The following is a 25740-nucleotide window of genomic DNA, read 5'->3' as shown; positions in this document are numbered from 1 at the left end:
AAAACAACAGTGTGTCTCTAGTATTTATGAGATTCTAGGTAGCTATTTTTTCAAAACATATTTCATAAAAACTGCTGAAATTTCTACACCCTGATAATGATTGTGGACTCTTAGAAATAAATCTTCACACACAGACAAGTGAGATTAAATGTTGCGGGCATGCACATGTTCTCATGTGCGTACACACACACACACACACACACACACACACACACAAATTCATTTACTGTGGAGAATTCAAGAATACTATTTTATTAGATTTTTCCTGACACAAGACATAATAAAATAAGAAGTTCCTTCAAAGTAAATGTTTCTTTGCCTTACAATCTTCAAGTACACCAGCAGTGAATGAATACTATTCAATTTCTAAAAGTTTTCAGGACAGATCGTACATGCTACCTTACTCATTCCCACGAAGATTACATCACCCACACTTTTCCCGGAAGTTTATATCTACAATTAACCAAAAATTTATTTTTCTGAGCAAAGATCAACTGTAAAAATAACTGGACTCTTGAGTTTTCACCCTTATTTTTATCATCACCACCTGACTGCCAACACTTTTTCTTCTCTTCATGCACATTTTTCTCCACCACAAGTTATGCATTTCAAACTGCTCCCGTACATATTCCCGGGCTCTAAACCATGCCAGTCTTTACATTGGAAAAAATTTGACCATTTTAAAGTGTAAACTTCACTGTCTTTAAGTACAATCACAATGTTGTACAGCCATCATCAGTATCTAGTTCTAGGTATATTGCTTTTGTAATTATTAATTTACCATACGAGTTTCCTTATAGAATCTCTTAATTCTGGTGTGTCTGGAGATTATAGTTATGGGAAAATTGATCTAATCCAATCCTCTCATTTTAAAAAATGTGATCTTGAGAGATTAAATGCTTTGTTCAGTATCACACAATCAGTATCTCATCCAGATTTTCCATTTCCAAGGACAGGGCCTTTTCTCTCTCATGGTATTTTTTTCTTGTCTCCATTTATGTTGCCTGGGTCTGGTGATTCAGTAATCTACACACAATACATTAAAATTTTTCCTAAAAGAATTCAGGATTTAAAGAAGTAGATCTAATCTTTAAAAAAGATACTTTTAAAAGCTACATTATACTTGTTTTATAACGTTGTTGCTGTGATTTTCATAGAGAACTTCCATTGTAAGAACTCTCTTTAATTCACACAATTCTGTTCTTAGGTCTTTTTAAGATTGTGGCGGATAAAACTCCATACCTTACTATGGATGAAATTATAAGGACCATCCATATTGGATCAAGTAGACTAGGGCATCCTTGCTTCTTTCATCAGAAGGATATGGAACTAGAGAATCTTGTCATCAAGCAAGGTGAGAAAATCATGCTCAACTCAGTTGAAGAAATCAATGAAGAAATAGTGGTGAACTGTGGTGTGGTAAAAAACCATCAAAACCACTCGTTTACTTTGCCTTTGTCACAAGAAGGAGAATTCTACGAGTGTGAAGATGAACGTATTTATACTCTAAAGGAGATCGTTGAATGGAAGATTCCAAGGAACAGGACACGAACTGTGAAACTTACAGATTTTTCAAATAAGTGGGACTTACCGAATCCATTCCCTGAAGGCTTTTATGGTGCTCTGATACTCAAGCCTGTTTATGAAATTCAAGGTGTGATGAAATGTAAGTATCCACTGAAAATGATGCTCCATGAGCAGGAGCATTGTGGGGTTTGGGAAAGGGAAGGGCTTTGGAGTGAAGAATGGTACTCTGTCCCGTCTGTTCCTGAATGTGTCCCTTACTCCTATTTTTGTGAGAACCTTTACGTCAGCTGCCATCACTGGTAATAAATCTTCCTTACTAGCTGCACGTCCCTGCGACAAGGGAAATGATGTGATAAGTTAATTTACAGATAGGTGTGCTTTAATATGTAATCTTCAGGGAATTGTTTGCATTTGAAAATAGGAATAGCTGGAGAGAGCATTGTTACCCTAAAGAAATTAATATCTTGAATTTTCAGGATTAGATACATAGGGAAAGTTTTGAACTTGCAGTCCAAAGTCCTGAATTCTAAGTCAGAATTCATGATTTAATAGATGGTGGCTTTGGGTGAGCCATTGAAAAACAAACAAACAAACAAACAAACAGTCTATGTAAAAAGGATGATGATATCCCTTTGCCTGCCTCTTGGAGTAGTTTTGAGAATAAAATTAACTTCTAGTCAGGTACTTTGTATAATATACTTGAGAACATAAAGTAGTATGTAAAAGTATTTAGTCAACATGTACCCCTCTCTCCAATTCTATATATCTCTTCTCCTATTAATTTTGCTGCCCACTTATACAATTATGAAAAAGTTGATGTGAAAGTTTGGGTAGGTTTTGAAACTACATGCTAAATTTTGTTATACATAAATATTTAACCAAAAATTGATTAATTCATTTGAAACAAAGGTACAGATAAGGAATTCCACTCAAATAGTGATTAAAAAGATTGAGGCCACAGCACGATTATTTTTTAATATGAGGTTGCAAAAAATTTTAGTTCTCACTCTGGTGTTTTGATAGTTAACCCAAAATGTACAGTCAAAATTAATAATAGAGTTTTCCTCAATATTCTTAAATAATAGATAAACTTTTTTCATTTTGAAATTTGTTCATTTTCTAAAACCATTGGTATCTCCTATCACATGGCTGCAACTGAAGGCCAACCAAGAACCTAGGCATCTGAACAAGATGTTTACATTTCATGAATTTATATTAGGGATCAATAAAGATTTCTCTGAGGAAATGACATTAAAAAAGACCTGAAGAACACATAGGCTAACAAAGAGGGAATAACTTTGGAGGAAGTGTTAGCAAGCAGCTTCTGGCAAAGCAGGTAAGCAAGTGAATGGAGCTATAGTGCACCAGGTGTAAAGAAAGAGAGGAAGAAGGCAGGTTGAGACAACTAGTAAATCATGCAAGACAGAGTGGAATGAATCATGGAGGGTTTTGAAATATATGCTAATGGGTTAGCATTTCACAGTTGAAGGTTTTCAGCCTGGAGGAGCAGGATCAGCAGAGTGCAGTGAAGCCATTAGGTTTGTGGCAGTGTTGGGGATTAGTACAATAGAAATTTCAAAAGTAACAGACAGAGAGAAGTAGTTGTTTTGACAGGCATTTAAGAAATACAACGAGTAGAATATGGAAAACTATTGGAAGGGGGTAAAAGTCAACTTGAGCCATAAGAAGTCTGGCCTCTGGATTGATCTATTGGCTGGATGGTGGTGCAGTTTGTTAAATATAAACATTGACAGAAGAGCAGGGGATTTAAACAGAATCGTTTAAATGGGCTTAGATATGGTTTCCTGCTAACAAAGACCCCAGAAGAAATCCTTTGGTTGAAACAAAATCCTTCCAAAATGTTATGGTCCAATTTCCATTCTTTAATGACATGGAATGGAATCTTGACTTTAATTATTTTGAATCCTTAATTTCATGGGGATTATTTTAAACATTAGTTCCTATTGTATTACAATTTCAGGACAGATGTTCCATGAGACTGCTTTGCATGTGTACTGACTGCAGAATATTTCCTGGCAATGGAGGAAGGGCATCCAACACAGAATGCCCAGTTCTTAAAATGTTTGTTGTTGTAGGCATTTTTCTTCTAAATATAAAGTGTAGACTGTTTTGAAGATCAATTGTGCTCTTGTTTCACATTCTTTCTTATATTGAAGATTCAAACTCGCCTTGAAGTCAAGGGTATGTTGCTAAGTTGCTTTCCAAAGGCCTTCAGTGTCAGGCACAGTTCGAACTCCTCTTGGCTGGAGCCTTTCCTTTCTAAAGTCACAATAAAAAGAATAGGGTCTGAGCCAGGGTTAGCAACTTCACAAAAAACTTTAGGGGAAAAGGCAAGAAGAAAAATATTGAGAACTGTATGAAGTGATGAAATATTGATACGCTGAAAAGGAAACATAGCAAGTAAGTAGAGATTAGAGAGAATAACGATATTCTACTTTTGGTATTAGTTTTAAATATTGTATTATTGTGAAAATTTAGCTTCCATAAAAAAAATAGCAAAAAGTATTTAAATGAAATATTTGTCCCAGAAATTCTTGGTTATAATCCTCATTACAGGCCTAAAACCCCTCTAATTCTCATACATTTAATATTTTTTAATTATATCTTTTTGGAAAATAGATATAGATAATTGTCCAAAACCTCTACTTACTGGTCTCATATAAGTCATAATGAAATCAATTTGTACTTTTCTCAGGAAGGTAAAATCCATAGTAGTGTAAGAAATGGAATGCATAATATTTGCAAATGAAAAATTGAGTCAGCTATTTAAATTTACTTCCAAAAATTAGAGTTCATTATCATTAAAACTTTTTAAAGTATATTTTAAAGTATAGATTGGTAATTATTTCTTCCCTAACTGAAATTTTAAGAATTGGAAAGCTGCATTTTCTTTTAGGAGAAAAACTCAATGCCTCTAGAATTTGTGGGTATAGTTTTTGCTCAGATATATGACATATTAATTCACATATGAGCAGAATATAGAAATCATACAAGCAGAAAGGTGATATCAGAAAGGCTGTATATGAATAATGTTTAATAGGTGATAAATGGATAGCAGAAATAAAACATTAATCTTTTAGTATCCTGAAGGAAAGACTATCTCATTTTATTTTTTAAAATAAATCCAATCTTTATCAGTCAAAAAAAGTCAAATAGTGGTAAAAGGCTTATAACAAAGTTATCAGCAAACTTTGTTCCCTTGATCATTCCCTAATTCTGCTATTTAAATTAAATTCTTTTCAATATTCTGTTCTTGCTTTCTTGTATTTGCATTTACATTTCCAAAAAACACAGTGATTTTGCTATTTTTCAAGTCACCGACTTTAGACAGTAACTTGCTCTACTTGGTATGGTAACGAAGATTTTAATTCTCTTATATTTCTGCTAGAGGCCCGGTGCACAAAAATTTGTGCACGCGGGGGGGGGGGGGTCCCTCAACCCAGCCTGTGCCCTCTCGCAGTCTGGGACCCCTCGGGAGATAACGACCTGCTGGCTTAGGCCTGCTCCCGGGTGGCAGAGGGCAGGCCCAATCCCTAGGTGCAGCCCCTGGTTGGGCTCAGAGCAGGGCCGATTGGGGAGTTGGGGCACCGCCCCCTGTCATGCACAGAGCAGGGCGGTTTGGGAGGTTGCGATGCCACCCTCAGTCACGCTCAGGGTAGGGCTGATTGGGGGGTTGGGGCACCCCCCTCCCGTCACACTCAAGGCAGGGTTGATGGGGAGGTTGTGGCGCCACCCCCTGTCACGCACAGAGCAGGGCCCTTCAGGTGGTTGGGGAGCTCCCCCCTGTCACTCACAGAGTAGGGCAGATAGGGGAGTTGGGGCACTGCCCTTTGTCACACACAGAGCAGGGGGGAGCAGGGGGTTGGGGCACCGCCATCTATCACCCACAGAGCAGGGCCGATCAGGGGGTTTGGGCGCTGCCCCCTGTCACGCTGATCCCGGTGCCGGGAGGACTCGTGGCTCCACTGATCCCGGTGCTGGGAGGCCTCAGGGCTCTGCTGATCCCGGTGCTGGGAGGCATATTACCCTTTACTATATAGGATAGAGGCCTGGTGCACGGGGGGGGGGGGGGGGTGGCTGGTTTGCCTTGAAGGGTGTCCTGGATCAGGGTGGGGGTCCCCACTGGGGTTCCTGGCCAGCCTGGGTGAGGGGATGATGGCTGTTTTCAGGCTGGTGGGTGACTGAAGCTCCCAACCGCTCCTTTTTTTCTTTTTCTTTTTTTATTCTGGGCCAGCTTTAGCTCTGAGTCTCCAGCTCTGAGGCCTCAGCTGCTGAAAGCAGGTATCTGGTTTGTTTGGGTTCTATAATCGAAACACTATATCAACTCCAGCTCTGAGATCCCGGCGGGCTGAAAGCAGGTTTCTGGGGTTTTGTTTAGCTTCTATATTTGTAACAATGTTTCAAACTGCAAGCTCAGAGGCCGGCAAGGCAGGAGGGGGATGTTGGAGTCCTCCGTCACTGCAGCAAGCAAGCCTCATGTTACCTTCAAGCTGCCTGGCTGCCGGACGCCATCTTGGCTGGCAATTAATTTGCATATCGCCCTGATTAGCCAATGGGAAGGGTAGCGGATGTACGGCTAATTACCATGTTTCTCTTTTATTAGATAGGATTTCTTCTTCTCCTACCCCATTCTCTCAGTATATGGTAAATTATGGTTAATGTGTGTTTTTTTATGGTAACAATTCACTGCTGAATCAAGCACTGTGAAAAGACTATAATTCCATTTTGCATAATTCTTTGGTTTTCTGTAATGATGATCTTATTGTTTCATGCTTGTTTTTCTTCAGTCCTAAATCTTAAAGTATTCTTTAACATCTCTAAAAAGAAAAAGAAAAAGAAAGATGAGAGAGAGAGAGAGAGAGAGAGAGAGAGAGAGAGAGAGAGAGAGAGAGAGAGGGGAGGGAGGGAGGGAGGGAGGGAGGGAGGGAAGGAAGGAAGGAAGGAAGGAAGGAAGGAAGGAAGGAAGGAAGGAAGGAAGGAAGGAAGGAAGGAAAGAAAAATTCCACTGAGACCAAACTGTCATAGCTACTGTTTCTATTGTTTTCCCCCTGCAAGTATTCCTTCTGGAACCCTTCATTCTCATACACTAATTTGAATTGGTTGCTTTCTAGACCTATTGCATGGGTGCTTGACTTAGTCAGCTCACAGTTTTGAAGGCTGGAAGTCTGCGATCAGGGTGCCCTCAAGGTCAAGTTCTGGTGAGGAACCTCTTCCATGTTGCAGACTCCTGACTTCTCATTATGTCCTCATGTGGTGGAGAGCAGAGAGAGAAAGCAAGCTGTCTCATAAATCTTATAAGGTCACAAATCCCATTCATGAGGACTTCACTCTTATGACATATCTAATTTTTATCACCTCCCAAAGGCCCAACCTAATACCATCACATTGGAGGGTAGAGTTTTTAGGGTTTTAAAATATAAATATTGGGAGACACAGACATTTCATCTATAACAGTGCTGTCCTGGGACTTATATTTTAAAAATCGTCCTCATGGTTCCCCTTTGACTTGCTTCGGTGTCTACTAGCAGTTTCTGAAATTAAATAATTGCTTTCTTGCTTTTCTTCCAGTTTGAGGAGCCCATCCCCCACTTACTTCCTGAGATAAGGTATCAGTTAGTTAATGAGACCACCTGAATATTTGAACAATCTTTATTCTCACATAAGATTGATAGCTTGGCTACTTATAAAATTCCATGTTGAAATAGTTTCTACTCAGAGTTTTGAAAGCTTTGCTGCCTCATGCTCTACCTTCTGATGTGGCCTTGGAGAGATTATCCACCATATTCTGAAGCTGCACAGCAATGTCCTCTGTAGTGGGTCGGTCTGTGATTTCATTGCAATGGCAGTTTTCCGTATAGAAATTTAGGGCCTTCGTTTCTGGCATTATTTCTTTGATAATTCCCTTTTAGCCATTTTTTTCTCTTCTCTCTTTTTGAAACTTCTGATCTCTTGTTGAAGCTCCCATGTTGAGCTAGGATTTTTTTTTTCCTCTCTTTTTTCTGTCTCTTTATCTCTGGTTTCCCTTTAGGGAAAATTCTTTAACTACATTTCCAACTGTTTTAATGATTTTTTAATTTCAGCTATCATATTTTTAATTTTCAAGGGTTATTTCTTACATAATTTTTAAAATGTTACTGTGTTCTTACTTTAAAGTAGCAATAGTTTATCTCTCTGAGAATGTTTTTACAATTTTTTAAAAAAGATTTCTGCTGTTCCTTGCATTTTATCTGCCCTTTATGGGCTTTAAAAAACAACAACAAACTTTTGGTCTGTCATTTGTGTTAAATGTTCTTTCTCAAATCTTAGAGATAATCTGTCATTTGTTTATATCTTCATGTGAGACACTTTTTAATGAACAAGTGAGGCACTATTTATACAAAAACTCTTTGCTTATGAATTTTAGATTTCATTTAGCCAGCTTGTTTTTTAAAATTTAACTTTATTGTTGGAAGCATTACATATACCCTCCATTTTCCCTCATTGACCTCTTCTAGCCTGCCCACATCCCCCACCCCAGGTCTTCACCACACTGTTGTCTATGTCCATGGGTTGGTCTCTTCCCACCTCCCATCCACCCCACCTTCCCTCTGAAACTCAACAGTCGGTTCCATGTTTCTCTGTCTCTGGATCTATTTTTTTCATCAATTTATTTGATTCCACATATGAGTGAGATCATGTGATTCTTGTCTTCCTCTGACTAGCTTATTTGGCTTAGTGTAATACTCTCTCACAAGTTGCCTTGAACACTTGATTAAGATCGTCTCAGTAGCCGAAACCGGTTTGGCTCAGTGGATAGAGCGTCGGCCTGCGGACTGAAAGGTCCCAGGTTCGATTCCGGTCAAGGGCATGTACCTGGGTTGCGGGCACATCCCCAGTGGGAGATGTGCAGGAGGCAGCTGATCGATGTTTCTCGCTCATCGATGTTTCTAACTCTCTGTCTCTCTCCCTTCCTCTCTGTAAAAAATCAATAAAATATATTTAAAAAAAAAAAAAAAAAAAAAGGATCGTCTCAGTAGATTTCCAACCCTGCACTATGAATTCAGGTCCAATTGCAAAGGATAGGTCCTCATATGCTGAGTTGATACTGAGGGTATTCCAGAATGAAATATTAACTCTCCAAGGAAATATGCATGGCCCAACATTACCTAAGTTAAATGTAAATCTTTATTTTCTTTTTAAAAATAGTGTTTAGAGGGGTCCCCCAAATTCACACACAGGTAAAAGATTTGTTGCAGCGGGAAATGCAGAAAAATACCACATTATGATTAACATTAGCTACAACTGCAAAGGGACTTTCCCTGAAGAACAGGCAGAATGACAAAGTTTAGTGAAATGACTCAGCAGCATAAAGAGGAAACCAGTGCAGCCTTTTTAGAGAAAATAGAAAGGCCTTTTTTCTTTTTCTTTTTTCACAAGAGCTCCCTTTGGATAACCTGAAAACATACCCAAGCAAGAGCATTTCATGTTCGCCCAGAAAAAAATTTGGGAAGTCTAAACTAAGGTTGCACGAGTATAAATTATTTTTACTTCAGTTTAGTTTGAAACTGAAAAGCTTTTAATAAACACTTCCAGGAATGTCTCTAGTGCTTTGAATTGCTGCCTTCTTATCTCTTTATCATTTTGAAGTCAAGTTAACTTTTTTGGGAAATTTTCTAATTTAGCTTACACTCTACAGCTCATTTTTTTTTTTTGTGTGTGTGTGTGTGTTTGTTTTTTTGTTTTTTTGGTTGTTTGTTTTGCTGGGGGTGGTGTAGAGGAGGATTACATTTTCTAAAATAGCAAATGCTTGTTTAAAGAATATGTAACACACACACAGACATGCACACACACACACACCACTAGAATTATATATACCCAAATGTAAGCAGTGCTAACATAAAGCTGATAAATTGATAAAAGATTGCAAACCTTTTATCTTGTTTTTCTCCCCTTTTATTTTTTAAACATGACAATTTTTGCTTTACAAAAAAAACAAAACATGTTGATTTCTTTATCTTTCTCTTGGACACATACTTAGATATAATAAAATGTGTCATAAAAACTAGTTAACCCTATTCCAGTTTAAAAACTTTGAATATAATTACCAAATTCTAGGTAATTTTAAACAAATATAAATTTGTATTTTTGGTTATGGAGAACTTAAATCATGTAAGAGTAAAAAATAGTATAAAAAACAGGAAAGATTTTTGTTTTACTGTATTAACAGACATGAGAGAAAAATATATAAAATTTGAAGTTGATGAAAAATAATTGGGCAGTTTGAGTTGTCAGTACACTGGGTATCTATGGGCTTCATTGTAGATAATAGACAAAGAAAAGCAAATTCTCAGATTTCAGCTTCTCTTCCCATTGTGCTGTCAAATTAATCTGCCAAATCCCTAATTTAATTTGGTCATTCTGAATCTCAAATAGTTTGACATAACTCCTGAAATAGCTATTCATCCTCTACCTGGTATTCAAGGGGTTGATTCATCTTCATAATCTTACTTTCAGCAGGTCTCCTGTCCAGACCAAGTGCTCTACTTTAAAACCCCAAGACTGGATTTCATGCTAATCACTGGCTATACCCTAACTTGGCTTGTGATTTCTCCCCATCCTTATAGGCTCATATTAAAGCTGCATCTTTCATAATATCTATCTTTATCTCCACCCCCAAACTAGATATGTTATTTCTTTCACTTTTTTTATTCCTACTGTGGATTTAATGACCCTTTTATGGGATTCCATTTTCTCTTCTCTCAGCCTATCAATTGTACTTAAAAAATAATTTTAGTGGTTGCAGTTTGCAATGTACATTTATAATCAAAGTCCACTTTCAAATACTGTCTGCACTTCCCGTGTAGTGCAGATACCTTATAGCAGAGCATTCCAAATTTCTCTCTCCTTTCCCTAACATTACTGTCATTTATTTCATTCGTTATGAGCTATATTACCTAATATATCATTGCTGTTATCAGTTATATCAATTAAAAATAGGAAAAATAAAATAATTTGCCTTCATTTATTCCCTAACACTCTTCCTCTCTTTATGTAGATATGAGTTTCTGACTTATATCATTTTTCTTCTCTCTGAAGAAATTCCTTTACATTTCTTGCAAAGCAGATCTACTCTCTTAATTTATGTTTATATTAGAAAGTTTTTATTTCTCCTTCATTTTGTAGGTGAGGTAAAGTTTTATCTTTACCCTATTAGGGTTTTAAGCTGGGCCTGAGAATTAAATTGACGTTAGACAGATTAAGAGAAGAAAAGCATAAAAATTTATATATTTTAAGTGACAAATTTACCTGAGTTTTATGTGACACAGGAGCCCTTATAAGGAAATAAGGCCTCAAAGGAATGGTGAAATCTAAACAAAGAGGAGAAATTGTGGAAAAGTAACTAAACTATGTGGAGGTTAAAGGAAGGTGAGAATTATTTTAACAAGGTCTCTACAGAATTCTCTTGAATCCCCCTAGTTTCTTTATTCCTGGTAAAGAGAGGGCATCTTTCATATGGGGGCTTTTATCTCCTACTAGAGGCCTGGTGCATGAAAATTCATGCACTGATGGAGGGAGGTCCCTCAGCCAGGCCTACCCCCTCTCACAGTCTGTGAGCCCTAAGGGGATGTCCTACTGACGGCTTAGGCCCGCTCCCCGCAGGGAGCGGGCTTAAGCTGCAGCCTGGCCTCCCTCTGTGGGAAGCGACTGGGCCGATCACGGGAAGGCACCTCCCCCATCACCCGGCTGCTGCTGCCACTGCTGGTCGCCGTGGGTGGGGGGTGATTTGGGACCAGGCCAACTGGGGGAGAGGCTGTGGGAGGTTGAGGCACAGCAGGTCACACCCCATCCAACCTCTGCGGAGGCATGGCACCGGGACTGGGCCCATGCCGCTGCCTCTGTGGCTGCCTCTGCAGAAGGGGAAGTACTGGGACCGGGACTGCGCAGCCCCCTCTCCCGCACCGCCTCTGCGAAGGGCCTGTGGCGCTTGACTGGCTCATGCAGAGGCCTCTCCCATCCCACCTCTGCAAAAGGGGCGGTGGCGGCGGCAGTGGCAGTGCCACCTCCTCTCCCACAGTGGCGGAGGCTGCAGCAGCACCTCTCCTGTGGCCTCTGCAAAAGGGGCCACGCCGCTGAGCCTCTCCCACACTTCTCCCACACCGCACTGCCTCTCCCGCGCCACCTGGGCTCTTATGAGCCCCGCCGCCGCTTCCACGCCCCTTGGCCCTCATAGGCAGCCACTATGGCTTTGTCCGGATGGACTTCCAGAAGATATCTGGTCTAATTAGCATACTACTCTTTTATTAGTATAGATTTCTAGAAGAAAAGGGGAGCTCAGCATGCTTTTCTTGCATCTGTACCTTTAGCTCAAAATAATCTTTATGCCAAAGTGGTATATTTTTGGGTGGCATATTTTGCCACCTTGACTTTCATAGGATAATCTCACTGGATACAAAATTCTCAGTTGGAGGTTTTTTTTTTTCTTTCAACACTTTAAATATAGCACATACTGTTTTTCTCTTTTCATAATTTCTGAAGAAAAATCCAATGTAATTCTTATCCATCTTCCTGGATAGGTAATATGTGTGTGTGTTTTTTTCCCTTCTGGCTTTTTTATGTTTTCTCTTTTCTTTGATTTTCTGTAGTTTGAAAATGATATGCTTAGATGTTGACTTTCTACTATTTGTCCTGCTTATTGTTCTCTAAGCTTCATTCGTTTTGGAAAACGTTCAACCACTATTACTTCAAATATTGCTTCTGTTCCTTTCTTCTTTTCCTTCAGGCATTCCCATTTCCTTCAAGTGTATATGTTACACCTTTTGTAATTGTCCCATAGGTCTTGGATATTCTATTCAAGGGTCTTTATTTCTTTAAAAGTTACTTAGACAAAGACAGATGATAGATATTACATTTATCTTGAACATATAACTTAATCAGAGCACAGCAGGAATAAATACATGAAAAGCCACAGAGATGGCCTGAAACTTTTTCCTCTGCTACATCCACTAAATGGAGATTTAATTAAAAATTATTATCTATAGCCCTGAATGGTTTGGCTCGGTGGATAGAGCGTCGGCCTGCGGACTGAAGGGTCCCAGGTTCGAATCTGGTCAAGGGCATGTACCTTGGTTGCAGGCAAATCCCCAGTAGGGGGTGTGCAGGAGGCAACTGATTGATGTTTCTGACTTTCTATCCCTCTCCCTTCCTCTCGGCAAAAAAAATCAATAAAATATATTTTTTAAAAAAATTACTATCTATAACCCAAAACACATTCAACCACATACGCATACAAAGCGAGGCTTACACTTTAACTTCGCTAAGCAAATCTTTTTTTACATACGCTAATCAACCGTCTTTCTATGAAGAAAGAAAGACCATTATTGTCATTTCAAAATTATTCAGATAGTTATTTCAAACATTTTACCCACTCAGGAAAGGAAGTATCTTAAGATCTGTTCTACAGCTTTTTTCCCCCCCACCCCACCTTCTTTTTTGGGAGAAAGTGGGATGTAAAAGTTGCTTGATCCACAACTTAAGTACTGCAGTGAAGAAATGTGGGATATTTTAAGGTGTAACATTTGCCTTTCAGCTTAAAATATGAAGTCTAGATGCAGCTACCACCACACAGCCCCAACAAGGAACAGGCCAAAATTCTCAAGAGTTAGAGTGGGTCATTTATTCTATTTTAACATTGAGATAGTTAAAGAATAATGCTGGGCCCTGAATTGTACACTTGAAAGTAGTTAATTGTATGGTATGTGAATTTCACTTAATTTTTTTCTAAGTACTGGATGCTTTAAAGACTTTAGAAATTATACAGAGGGAGGTGCTTTTAAGGGGTCCTATGTAACAGAGCACATCAGTGGGTCTCAGTACCAAATAGAAGCTGGAACAACAAAATTGTTCTAGGCACAGTATGTTCCAGTGCCAGTTTGGAGCTTCCAGGAAACTTTAGAATAACTGTAACATGTGAATTTGGGCTAAGAAGAAAATCAGGTCAATAGCTACCTTAGAAAGTTTGATCTGAGGACAATGGATTGGTTCAACAATTTCCAGTGACTTCATGGAACTTCTAGGCACTTGAGCCATCTTTTCAAGCCCCTTAGATTGCTGAGGCTTGCCCTCACTTTTAGGAACCGAACAGTTGTAAACCAGATTTCTGTATAACTCAAGGGAAGATGCTCTAAAACTCTGTGGAACAGGATAGATTCTCCTTAATGAGTCCTGAATTCTCAAGCGTGATTCTTGAGGAAAAGCTCCTGATTAAAGAAGCTGTAGGCTGGCATGCCCAGCAATATCATACTGATGGCAACAAATCATAGGCCAGTAAGGAGGTCCAAGGAGCAGTGGCTTCTTGCTCCATCAGCATGGTTTCGCAAACATACTATTCTTGAGCAATGACTTATACTTTGAAGCATTATTGTTTTTAAATGTCACACTTGACATCTCAGTTGACATATACAAGTCCAGGGAGTTTAAAATCTTTCAGTATCAGGAAATTAAGAGTGCTTCCAAACTAGACATATTTGCTATTAATCAAATGAGGAGGGAAAAAAAATGTGTTCTGTATCCTTTTATCTCCATTCCTGTTCTACTACATCTGCAGCAGTTTTTCCTAAAGGTGACATCTAAGAGTACAAAATATAAGGACCAAGAGTATATTAGTTTAACAACTTGCAGATGTGTGTCTATTCACACAGCACATTCTCTTTTGGGGAAAACTATTACAATATTTTTATAACCAGTTATGATAAATTTCTTAATTTCTCTCTTCTCTACTCTTCACCAACCTAGTGCTTTTAATTCCCATTTGTTATATAAATAAAGCATAATGACATAGTCCAACTAAGAAGAGAAACTTTCCCTATGTAGATGGAAAGCTATTTTATTTCCAGTTTATATGTGAGCCTGTAGAAACTAGTTCATACCTGTAATATGAGCTCAACTACCAAACTCATCATATGCCATACACACTACTTTGGTCTCAGTCCTTCACATCATACATCACATGCTCACCAATTCCTCATGCTCACTGGGCTTACCTCCACCTGTCCAATCTCATCTCTGGCTTTTCCCAGGCCTTCCCCTTCACTCCACTTCCACATCCTCCTACCGTACTTTGAAAAAAGAATATTTCATTGTGCAAAGTTTTCCTTTGGATGATCAACTTACAGGAAATCTGACCCAGGATTCCCAGGGCAATACCATACTTTCTACAATTCTTTCAGACAGTCTAACTTCCTAGTCTTAAGAAAGGACTGGAGGAAAAGCAGGTAGCAATCATGGGGGTTAGGAAAGCTGACCTTTTCCCAACCTCCAGCCCTAAAGTTAGCATATCTACCATCTTTCTCTGGTTCTCACTCATCATTCAGCAGAGTGGTCATCATGCTAACCACAGACTCCTAACCACAGTCTCTTTTTTTATTTTGCTTTTCAGTTTGAGAAGTTTTTATTGACATACCTTCAAGCTCACTGATTTTTTTCCTTTACTGTGTCCAGTCTACTGATGAAGCCATCGAAGTAATTTTTCATTGCCGTTGCAGTGTTCTTAATTTCCCACATTTCCCTTTTCCCCAAGAGTTTCCACCTCTCCGCTTACATTACTCATCTTTTCTTGCATTTTTGTGCCCTTAAGATATTAATCATATTTTAAATTCTCAGTCTGATAATTTCCAAATCTCTGCCATATCTGAGTCTAGTTTTGATGTTTGCTTTGTCTCTTTGGACTACACTATTTACCTTTTAACATACCTTGTAACTTTTTGTTGAAAGCTAGACATGATCTAACAGGTAAAAAGAGAAACTGAGGGCCCTGGCTGGTTTGGCTCAGTGGATAGTGCGGCAGCCTGGTGACTGAATGATCTCGGGTTTGATTCCGGTCAAGGGCACATGCCCTGGTTGCAGGCTTAATCCCCAGTGGGGGTGTGCAGGAGGCAGCCAATCAATGATTCTCTTATCATTGATGTTCCTATCTCTCTCTCCCGCTCTCTTCCTCTCTGAAATCAATAAAAATATATTTTAAAAAAGGAAGAAACTGAGGTAAATAGACCTTTGGTGTGAGGTTTTATATTTATTTGCTAGGAGTTACGCTGTGATTACTGTCTGCTATAGCTGGAAAGGGTATTGACTCTTATTCTGAATGAAAAGGACTACTGTTGTGTGCCTATAAACAGAAGAGAAATATGATCAATTTAACATTAAAAAATGTATTTGGCTGGCTCATAAGGATTTGACTGTAAGAAAACTGTAGGAAGCCATTGCGATAAACTAGGCAAGAGATAATGTAGTTTAGATCAGGGCAATTCTATGTAATGGTTATTAGGTGTTAGAAAAAGAGAAAAGCTAAGTATATTTCTGAGATCTTTGAGATGAATAAGGCGAATGAATCCTCAATAACTGAGATAGAAAAAGCAACAAATAGACTAGTTTTTGGATGAGAAGGGCAGAATTTCAGTTTGAGCATGTTAGTTTTGAGAAATCTATTAGATATCCAGGTAGAGATCCCAAGTAGATATCTGGAGAACAGGAGAAATACTTGGTTAGAGATAGTTTGGAGAGTCATCAGCATACAGATGGCACTTAAAGACATGAGAGTACAAGATTACAGTGGGCGTGAGTGTAGACAGGGAAAGGAAGAGAACCAAGACACATGAAAAGGTGTGTGAGGGGGTAGGGAAGAGTGGGTAGTGTGAAGAGAGAAGAAACCAGAAAAGAAATTGAGAAGAATCATGAGTAAGACATGGAAATAAGTGAAGAAAACATAGCAAAGAGGAGCAAGTCAAATCTACTCTGTGAAGTGCTGCTGATATATCAAGTAGGATGAGATAGGCTAGCATACCTTTAGTGGATTTGGTACAAACGTATTGAAGACAGATTAGGAATTCAAAACACCAAAAACAAACAAACAAACAAACAAACAAAAAACTTAACAGAGGTTAGATAGCCTGACCTGGAAGCTTTTTCTGGAAGCAATAAAGTCCTCTTAAATTATTAAGACAGTTCCTTGCCCTCAGTACCCACTGTGTGCCCAGATATAGATTGGGATGAGCTCTCATTAGGGTGCCTATGTTGTGATGGATAATTTAGCTGTTCCCTCAACTGAGAAGTGGCATGAGCTTGTGTATTGCTAGCTCTACTACAATTATTAAATCCAGCCCACTTTGATCTAAATAACTGAGATTTAGAGTATCTAGAATTACCTAGAGGTTCAAGGAAACCTGTTGCAACAATCTCAAAAGTTTGGATATCCTAAACCTTATAAAATGAACTGATAAAGGTAATGAGTGTTCTTTTAGCCCTTCTCTCTCTCTCTCTCTCTCTCTCTCTCTCTCTCTCTCTCTCTCTCTCTCTCTCTCTCTCTCTCTCTCTCTCTCTCTCTCCCCAGTGAATAATTTTTACAATATTTACTGACCTTCAGCCTATATAGAAGCTTTGATTTTTTTCATTTTTATATTCAAGGAAATAATACTTTTTCATTCTGTGTCTTCAGTAACTTTGTACACAGAATGTACAAGTAATATGATACAACATATAGAATTATATCGTTTTCAGAAGGTACATACATAAAGTTAATAGTATAAAAATAATAATATAGGTAACATTTTATAAAAGGAAGTTCTGTCTTCTAAGTCTTCCAAATTATTCATTTTCAAAAGTATGCAAGGAAGAAAGAATATTGACAGAAAGGTGCGTGGAGATATTGGGATGCAACGGTAGATCATGAAAACACTCTAAAACATTGTGTTAGGAAATTGTCAAAATATATAAATCATTATAAAATCCTGCTAATAATAACATATAACTTTATTTTCAATACAAGATCATTTCTAAGGCTACTCTTTGGGGTAGTACATGGAGAGCAGATAATTTCAGGACAATATTTTAAGTGTCCCCATAGTCTCAAATAAAGAGTTCTGGGACTATGGGCTCTTGAAAAAAAAAAATAGATTCACTAGTCCCCACTGATACATCAGATAAAGAATACATTGGTGGTGGATATGGACACACATGTAATATTTTAATCAATAAAGAAAAAAAAGAATACATTGGTAAGCATCCCACTGGCATAGGTAGGGCTCCACTGATTATGACCCATCCTGTGCCACCCTTTCTGTCCAGGTGTTAATGTAGCACCAGCAGAAAAAGAAATAACTAAAAAGATTACATAATGATATCCATTTCCATATATTAATCTCAAGTACCTATATCCCATGATTTTGCAGTGTCGCTGTACTACACCTGATAACATTTTGTTTAGATAATATGTCTTGGGCCTTATGCAGGGTTCTATTTGAAGTACCAAACTTTCTTCTAAGATAATTTTACATATATTGTCTGGACTTCAAGAACATGATAAAATAATATGATAAACCTTTTGGAGAAAAAATACATATACATTATCACACATGCACATATATTCAAGTATGTTATGTGTGAGAAATTGTAAGGAAAATGAGGAAATGAGTCACACTAGAATCAGGAGAATTGTTACTCTTGGGCTGCCACAAGGAGGATGTGATTTTGGTGAGGTTCATAGGGCTCCAAGCTACTGGTTAATGTCTATTTCTTAAGCTGAGCAACAGGTTTATGGGTGTTGGTTTTATATATGATTTCATTTTAAAATTTGAAAAAAAGGAAAGTCACATATAAGAAATGTTATATCAGGAACATCTGAGTTTTTTAAAAATTAAATTTATCTATGGCGCCTGGAGAGATCCTAATACCTCCTCACAGCAACATTTTGATGCACAAAATGTCATACTTCTTTTTTTTCAGTCCGAAAGGATATAGTCCGCATCCTCCCCAGTTTAGATGTTGAAGTCAAAGACATTACTGACAGTTACGACGCCAACTGGTTTCTTCAGCTGTTATCTACACAAGATCTTTCTGAAATGACCAGTAAAGAGTTCCCCATTGTGGCTGAGGTCATAGAAGCACCTCAAGGAAGCCAGCTCCTCGCCAGCATCTTACAGCCTGGGAAAACCATTGTGATTCACCAAAAGTGTCAGGCATCGAGGATCTTAGCTTCAGAAATTAGAAGCCATTTTCCTAAAAGACACTTTTTAATCCCCAAGAGCTATAAAGGCAAATTCAAGCGGCGACCTCGGGAATTCCCAACAGCTTATGACCTTGAGATAGCGAAGAGTGAAAAGGAACCCCTCCACGTGGTGGCCACCAAAGCCTTTCATCCCCCGCATGAGGAGCTGTCATCCGTAGCTGTCGGGGACCAGTTTCTAGTGCATCACTCACAGACGACTGAAGTCCTCTCTGAGGGCATCAAAAAAGTGGTGAATGTTCTGGCCTGTGAAAAAATCCTCAAAAAATCCTACGAGGCAGCACTGCTCCCTTTATACATGGAAGGAGGTTTTGTGGAGGTGATTCATGATAAGAAACAGTACCAGATTGCTGAGCTCTGTGCACAGTTCCACTTGCCCTTCAATGTGAAGGTATCTGTGAGAGATCTTTTCATTGAAGAAGACATTTTGGCGGCTACGCCAGGACTGCGGTTGGAGGAAACTATCACGGACTCTTATCTACTCATAAGTGACTTTGCCAACCCCACAGAATGTTGGGAAATTCCTGTCAGCCGCTCGAATATGACTGTTCAGTTAGTTAGTAATTTGTCTCAGGATACGGGATCATTTCTAGTCAGGACTCTGATCGAAGAGATCACGGAAGAACAGTATTACATGATGCGAAGATATGAAAGCTCCTTCTTGCACCCCCCACCTCGCCCCCCCAAACATCCCTCGGTGGAAGAAGCAAAGCCAGCTCTGCTGCACGTAGCAGAAGAGAGGACTGTGGGTCTGCCCAAGTCTCCCAAGGTAAGGCGATGGTTCTGCAGTTTTCTTCTGGAATGTTTTTCTTGGGGCGATTTATTTCAAGTCTTTTCTGAGTTTAGTTTTTGCTTACTTTTCTTTCTTTCATGCCATATTTGGAATGAGCCTTTCTGATGCACAATAGATGAATGAACATCAACAGAGCATAAGCTGTTGCAGCATTTTGTATTTTGATGCTTAACCAGTAAATGTGACAAGACGTTTATAATGAACTAGAAGGAGCAGGGGTGACATTTGGATATGCTGACCCAAATTGCCATTTCGATGGGTTTTAGTAATTAGGATTGTTTTATACATTGCCTCAGAAGCAAATCTCTTTTAGTTTGAAAGAGTTGTTCATTTTTTTCTAGGTAGAGTTGTTTTAATACTTCATCTAGGAAATGAGTGCACAAAAAAACTCTCTTCTTGGGGGGGAGAGGGGGTGCCCACCAGTAGCATACATCTATAACACATGTCTTCATTTTATCTTAAGTGCAGAAAGATGTAAAAATATCTTGGCAGAACTATGTGTGAGCAGATGAGCATCTGCCCACATTCTGCCTATCTGAGAATTGTAATCTTTAACAGTTCTGTTGAAAAACAAAATCAATAAAACTGCAGACAGTATGAGATCATTACAGAATCAACAACTCCATAACCACTCTAAAGATTTGGGGAGAGGAGGGGTTGCAGCTTCATTTCTACTTGGAACTTTTTGTCTTTTGAAAACTGCTGAGTGCCTGGAAAGCACTCGCCCTTACACCGTGAAGTGTAGGTCCTTTATCTGGCCAGCAGTGGTTCTGTGGTGATGGAAGGAGCGCATTCTGGCCTGGCAGATGTTGTGCTGGCAGCTTGGGGAAACAAAGCTATTAGTAAAACAAAGAGAGATGCTGTGTTTACTCCCTATACTCAGGAATGCTAGCTGCCTCAGGCTTCAAGTATGTGGGTACGGAACTATTTTTAATTCTGCATTTCAAAGATTGCATCCTATTGTCTACTGGGGAAATTCAGTAAGGATCTTCAAACTCATCTTCCGAAGAAGATAAAGCCAACCAAAATTTTCTTTCCCGAAAAACAATTTTGAAGCAGTCATTGTGAATTAAACAACTGTTCCCAGATAATGTTGTTGAATAACGTGCATCTGTTCATGTGGAGGCTATCTGGCTTCTCCTGTTAAATATGTTTTTATTACTGAACTGAATGACGTGAGGGATGGAGTGCTGGTTTGTTTTGTAGTGGTGAGCAGAAGAATGCCTCCCACCAGCAAGGTGTCCTTCCCTAAACCCTATGAACCTTTGAAGGTGTTACATTGAATGGCTAAATAGACTGTGCGCAGGTGCTTAAAATTAGGGACCATAAAATGAAGAGAGTATCCTGGATGATCTAGGTATGTCCAAGTTAATCATGTGAGTCCTTAAGAGGACTTTTCCCAGTTGAGATCTGGATTGGAGAGATGTGACTACAGAGGAATCATCAGAAAAATGCAACATTGTTGACTTGGAAGATGGAGGGAAGGAGCATTGAGCCAGGCATGTAGATGATGTCTAGAAGCTAGAAAAGACAAAGAGACCTCTTACCTAGAACTTCCAGAGTAGAATTCAGCTATGCTGACACCTTGATTTTAGCCAATGAGACTCCTGTCAGATTTCTGACTTACAGAACTCTAAGATAATAAAGTTGTATTGTTTAAGGCACCAAGTTCATGTGATAGCAACAATAGAAAGTTAATATAGGACACAAAGTTGGGAGAAAGCTATAACTAAAAACTTTATATGGAAAAATCTATATTTGTTAGAACTAGTTGGGTACAGCTAAGTACCAGGGACAATTGGAAGGATTTGCACACAGCCAGAATGGACCTTACTTTTCATCACAAATTGCTTTATTTTCACAGGCTGGTTTTATTCATATGAGGCACACTACTGCTAGCAGTTCATCTTATGGTTTCATAATCAGGGAAGAATATAATCTCTTTGATTCCAAATTAAAAAGAGAAAGACTTTGTTTCACATGTCCATCTCCTGGTTCAATCAACTCATTAGCTGTCCCCAAAACCATCAAGATTGGTAGGAAGGTAATGAGGATTGGTTGTCTCAAATAACAAATACTGGAATAGTATATGAAGATCTGGAGATACCAAAGAATAGATTTCTATTACAATAAAAAAGAAAGACTAAAAAATCCTAAAGTACTAAGAAGGCATTCATAGAAAAATGTTAAAAAAATTTTAAATGCCTTTTGACAGAATGTCAGGTGAAAATGATGTGTTTTATTAAGAGAGGAATTCATAAAACAGCAGTGCTATGTCTAGGCTACTGTTTGGAAAAATTTCCAGTCTTCCCCCTATGATTCCCGTTTACTCTCACACGACTACCGCACTCACAGCACTTCTCACACCAGCTGGGTGGGGTTTCCCCCGCACCAAGCGATTCAGCAGCACCAGGTGGGTATCCTACAACTCAGTTCTGACACCGTCTACCAGCACATAGTGTCAGGTCCCACCAGTTCATTTGGGCTCAGTCCCACAGGCTGCTCCTGCCCTACTTCAGATGCTGTTCGCAAGTACTAAGTCCTCAGGTTACACACAACTTCTGTCAATGTGACTACAAATCAGAGGCTGCCGTGACCCTCTCCTCGGGTCCTATTAATTTGCTAGAGTGGCTCCCAGAACTCAGAGAAATAGTTGCTTTCATTCACTATTTTATTAAAGGATATAATAAAGGATACCAATGAACAGTCAGGTGAAGCGATTCAGAAGATGAGCTCTGGGAGGGTTCTGAGCTCAGGGGTGTCTGTTCCCTGTCATGTGGGGATGTACCACTTTCCCAGGATGTGGATGTTTTAACCCCAGAAGCTCTCCAAACCCCATATTTTTGGGGACTTTTGTGGAGACTTCCTCACATAGACATAATCAATTATTAACTCCATTTCTAGTCACTCTTCCCTCTATGGAGAATTGGATGGGGTTGGTGCTGAAAATTCCATGCTTCTAATTATGGGTTAGTCTTTCTGATGACTAGCTCTCATCCAGGAGCCATCCAGGACCCCACCCAAAGCCTCCTTATTAGAACAAAAGGCCCTTCTATCACCCAGAAATGGATTTAGAAGCCCTGTGTCAGGAACCAGGGTCAAAGATGAAACATTAGAATAGAGGATGCTCCTAAGGCTCTTATCACTTAGGAAATTACAAGCATTTCAGAGCTCTGCACCAAGCAGATACCAATACATAGAATTTCTATTATCTCACAGTTAGTAAAATAAGACAATTGCAATCTTGGACTAAATTTATACATGTAGGATTCCAGCTCAACGTATTAATTCCTAACTGTTCCTTCACTGGGCCGACCCTACATGAATTTGTGTGTCTAGTTCTGAGTTCCACTTCTAAAGAATATTGATTAACTGAAGTTTGTAGAGATGTTAAGAGTCAGTTTAAGATGTTAAAAGATTGAGGAGCCATTTTTATCTGAGGACCTATTGAGGAAACTGAGGAATAGTCTAAGCTTGAATGATTGGCACTCGGTGACATTAGTTATTTTACACATTCAACATTAGAATAGAGGATGCTCCTAAGGCTCTTATCACTTAGGAAATTACAAGCAAAGAGTACATTCTTATTTTTCATTACAAAGCTGGTTGAGAATCAGGAGAGAATAATTCTGGTGCAGTGTGTTGGAACAGATTTATTGTCCCGAAAAAGGTTATAGCAGAATCTGAGAAACCCTAAGTTCAGTGATGTTTTGGGAGATTCCTGATTGGTTGAAAGTTTATCAGTCAGTTGAGAAGGCTGTTTGATTCTTTGTTTATGATTAGTTTCACAGAATTTAGCGCAGTAAATAAAGAACTATATTGTCCCTGAAATCACTTTAAAATGTCAAGCATACTATAATTTATCTGTGTTTAGACCTCCAGACCTCATTTTTAATAATTTTTCTTACCATAAAGATAGAAATCTGCTTACTAGATAATTTTTTGGAATATAAACAGAAGCTCTGCATAATCTACTTAAAAAGTCTTGCAACCAACTATTTCTTATTATCACAATGTCATTCTTCCATGTATTTCTTTTATATTTCTTCTGATATCTACATTAAAGCTCTTTTATGTATGCTTTTGAAGTGGTTAGATAGAACTTCTTTTTAATATTCTAAAGCCAGGAAGCTGCCATTGAAAATAAGCCTCTAAGATGTTGGATGGTATGTGGAATATTGCTTTAAATTCATAGAACAATTTGTAAGGGTTATTCAGAGTTTAAACATTAAACTCACTTAACTCATTACCTTATTACATATGTAGGTGCTTCATTATATAAGTTTACTTTTGCCTTCCCAGTGGATTATTAACTTTACTGGATCATTTCTTGCACTGTTAAATAACAGGGCCGATATATAGGCTGTCAAAGAGTAAGAAACTAAATGTACTCAGTCTTAGCCAAATTCACCTGTATCGGGTATCCATTGTCACTTATGAATACTACAAGTTTATCTAAGAAGTTGAGAAATTAAAAATATATAAGAGCAAGTTATAAGAACTAGGGTAGATAGAAATAATTATTTTCCAAGGTAAGATTGTCAACCTCTAGTTTTAGCAATTCTATATAATAAAGAGGTAATATGCAAATTGGCCCTCATGCCCTCACAAAATGGCTGCCTATGAGTAGGCCGGCAGGGGGGTTAGTAAGGGACGACCAAACGAACAAACGACTGAACAAGCAGGCTGCTTGGGGCAGCCAGGCTGGCAGGGGGGGCACTTGGGGGTGACCAGGTCACCAGAGGGGAGCAGTTGGGGTGACCAGCTGGCGAGGGGGGGGGCAGTAAGAAGTGACCAGGCCAGCAGGGGTGGGGGGCAGTTAGGGTGACCAGACTGGCAGGCAGGTGAGCAATTAGGAGCCAGCAGTCCAGGATTGTGAGAGGGATGTCCAACTGCCGGTTTAGGCTAAATTGGCACTGGGACATCCCCCCAAGGGATTCTGGATTAGAGAGGGTGCAAGCTGGGCTGAGGGGGACCCCCCCCCCCCCCCCCGCACGAATTTTGTGCACCGGGCCTCTAATACCTAAATAAGAGAAAATCGATTGTAGTAGAAATGTCAGAATTGTCATATGGATACATTCAGGGACAGGTGAAAGGGGGAGATGGATATCAACAGAGACAATGGTACATCTCAAGGCCTATGACGTTTTACACTGAAGGATCTTATTCTTGTTTTAAAATATGATAACTTGGAGAATAATGTATGGAGTCTAAACAAAGGGATGAGAATATACCAAGAACCTCTCAAAAAATGTAGACTTATGACAATGTAAAAATAGTATCTTTGTACAGAAGCAGAGCTGCCTCGAACAGACTGTCAAACTACAGCAGGAAGGCCGGGGAGGGTGGGAGGGCAGGAGGGGGGTGGGTAAGAGATCAACCAAAGGACTTGTATGCATGCATATAAGCATAACCAATGGACCTAAGACACTGGGGGGTAGGGGAGGCCAGGGGATTGTCAAGGGCGGGGGGGAAAAAAAAAAGAGACATATGTAATACTCTTTGTAATACTTTAAGCAATAAAAATAATAATAATAATAATAAAATGTTAAGCCATAAAAAAATAATAAAATAAAATAGTATCTTTAAGATTTGTACTTTTTCATTCTTAATCAGATGAACACAATATTATAAAGTGACTAAATAAATGAGGCTGGGACTAAATAGGAATCTGATGGGGTAAACTGTCCTTCTCTGAGAGTTTCTATGTCAGAAGTATTTCAGAGAGTGTGAAACAACATACTCACTGGAGTTCTTGCCTGTCGTAGATATATATGGCTATGCCTTCTGAGTGCCGCACAGGAGAAATGTAACTTCTGTATTCTGATGAAAGAACCTATAACCAGATAGAAAAACAAACCTTTGGTTGAAAGATGAGATATTCCTCTCCTTCGGAGACTGCAACTGGGACCAGAAATCTTGCATTTCACTAACATTGTTTGGCCATTTAATGCCCTAGTGTCCATTTTGCTGCCAGAATTTCTAGATTTCTGTTGGACAAGAACACCCATAGGAAACATTAAGACCAAGAGCAAGGGAGGTGGTAATGGCAAGGTACCGTGAATTGGGCAGAAAAAAAAACTGTCCTAGAATCAAAGTGAGGGCTGGAAAAGGCAGAAGGAAAGCAATAGTTTCTGGGAGCTGCAGAGAGAACACTTGGCCAGCAGCTGTGGGGAGCTAAGACTCACTTCTGTTCTGATCTGGTGTGACAGTTAGAGTGGCTGAAAAGTGTTACAGAAGCCCACGCTCCTGGGCTGCACCTAGACCTTGATAGCAGCGATGTTCAACCTTTTCATTTCCTGGCACACATAAACTAATGACTAAAATTCTGCAGCACACCAAAAATATATATATATTTTGCTGATCT

The 25740-nt window shown here is 39.1% G+C and overlaps 1 protein-coding gene across 1 annotated transcript in view; it reads left to right on the top strand.

Moving 5' to 3' along the window:
• THEMIS (thymocyte selection associated) overlaps window positions 1-25740 on the top strand; it is a 130475-nt gene that overhangs the window by 46352 nt on the left and 58383 nt on the right. Inside the window, exons 3-4 of the mRNA XM_036317922.1 lie at window positions 1208-1666; window positions 18301-19349. Of these exons, the coding sequence (XP_036173815.1) occupies window positions 1208-1666; window positions 18301-19349 (1508 nt within the window). The remainder of the gene's footprint in view (window positions 1-1207; window positions 1667-18300; window positions 19350-25740) is intronic.

The sequence above is a fragment of the Myotis myotis genome, unplaced genomic scaffold, assembly GCF_014108235.1.
Source record: "Myotis myotis isolate mMyoMyo1 unplaced genomic scaffold, mMyoMyo1.p scaffold_m19_p_7, whole genome shotgun sequence".
Classification (NCBI taxonomy): domain Eukaryota; kingdom Metazoa; phylum Chordata; class Mammalia; order Chiroptera; family Vespertilionidae; genus Myotis; species Myotis myotis.
The sequence above is the reverse complement of the archived record's forward strand: the minus strand, read 5'-3'. Positions and strand labels throughout refer to the sequence as shown.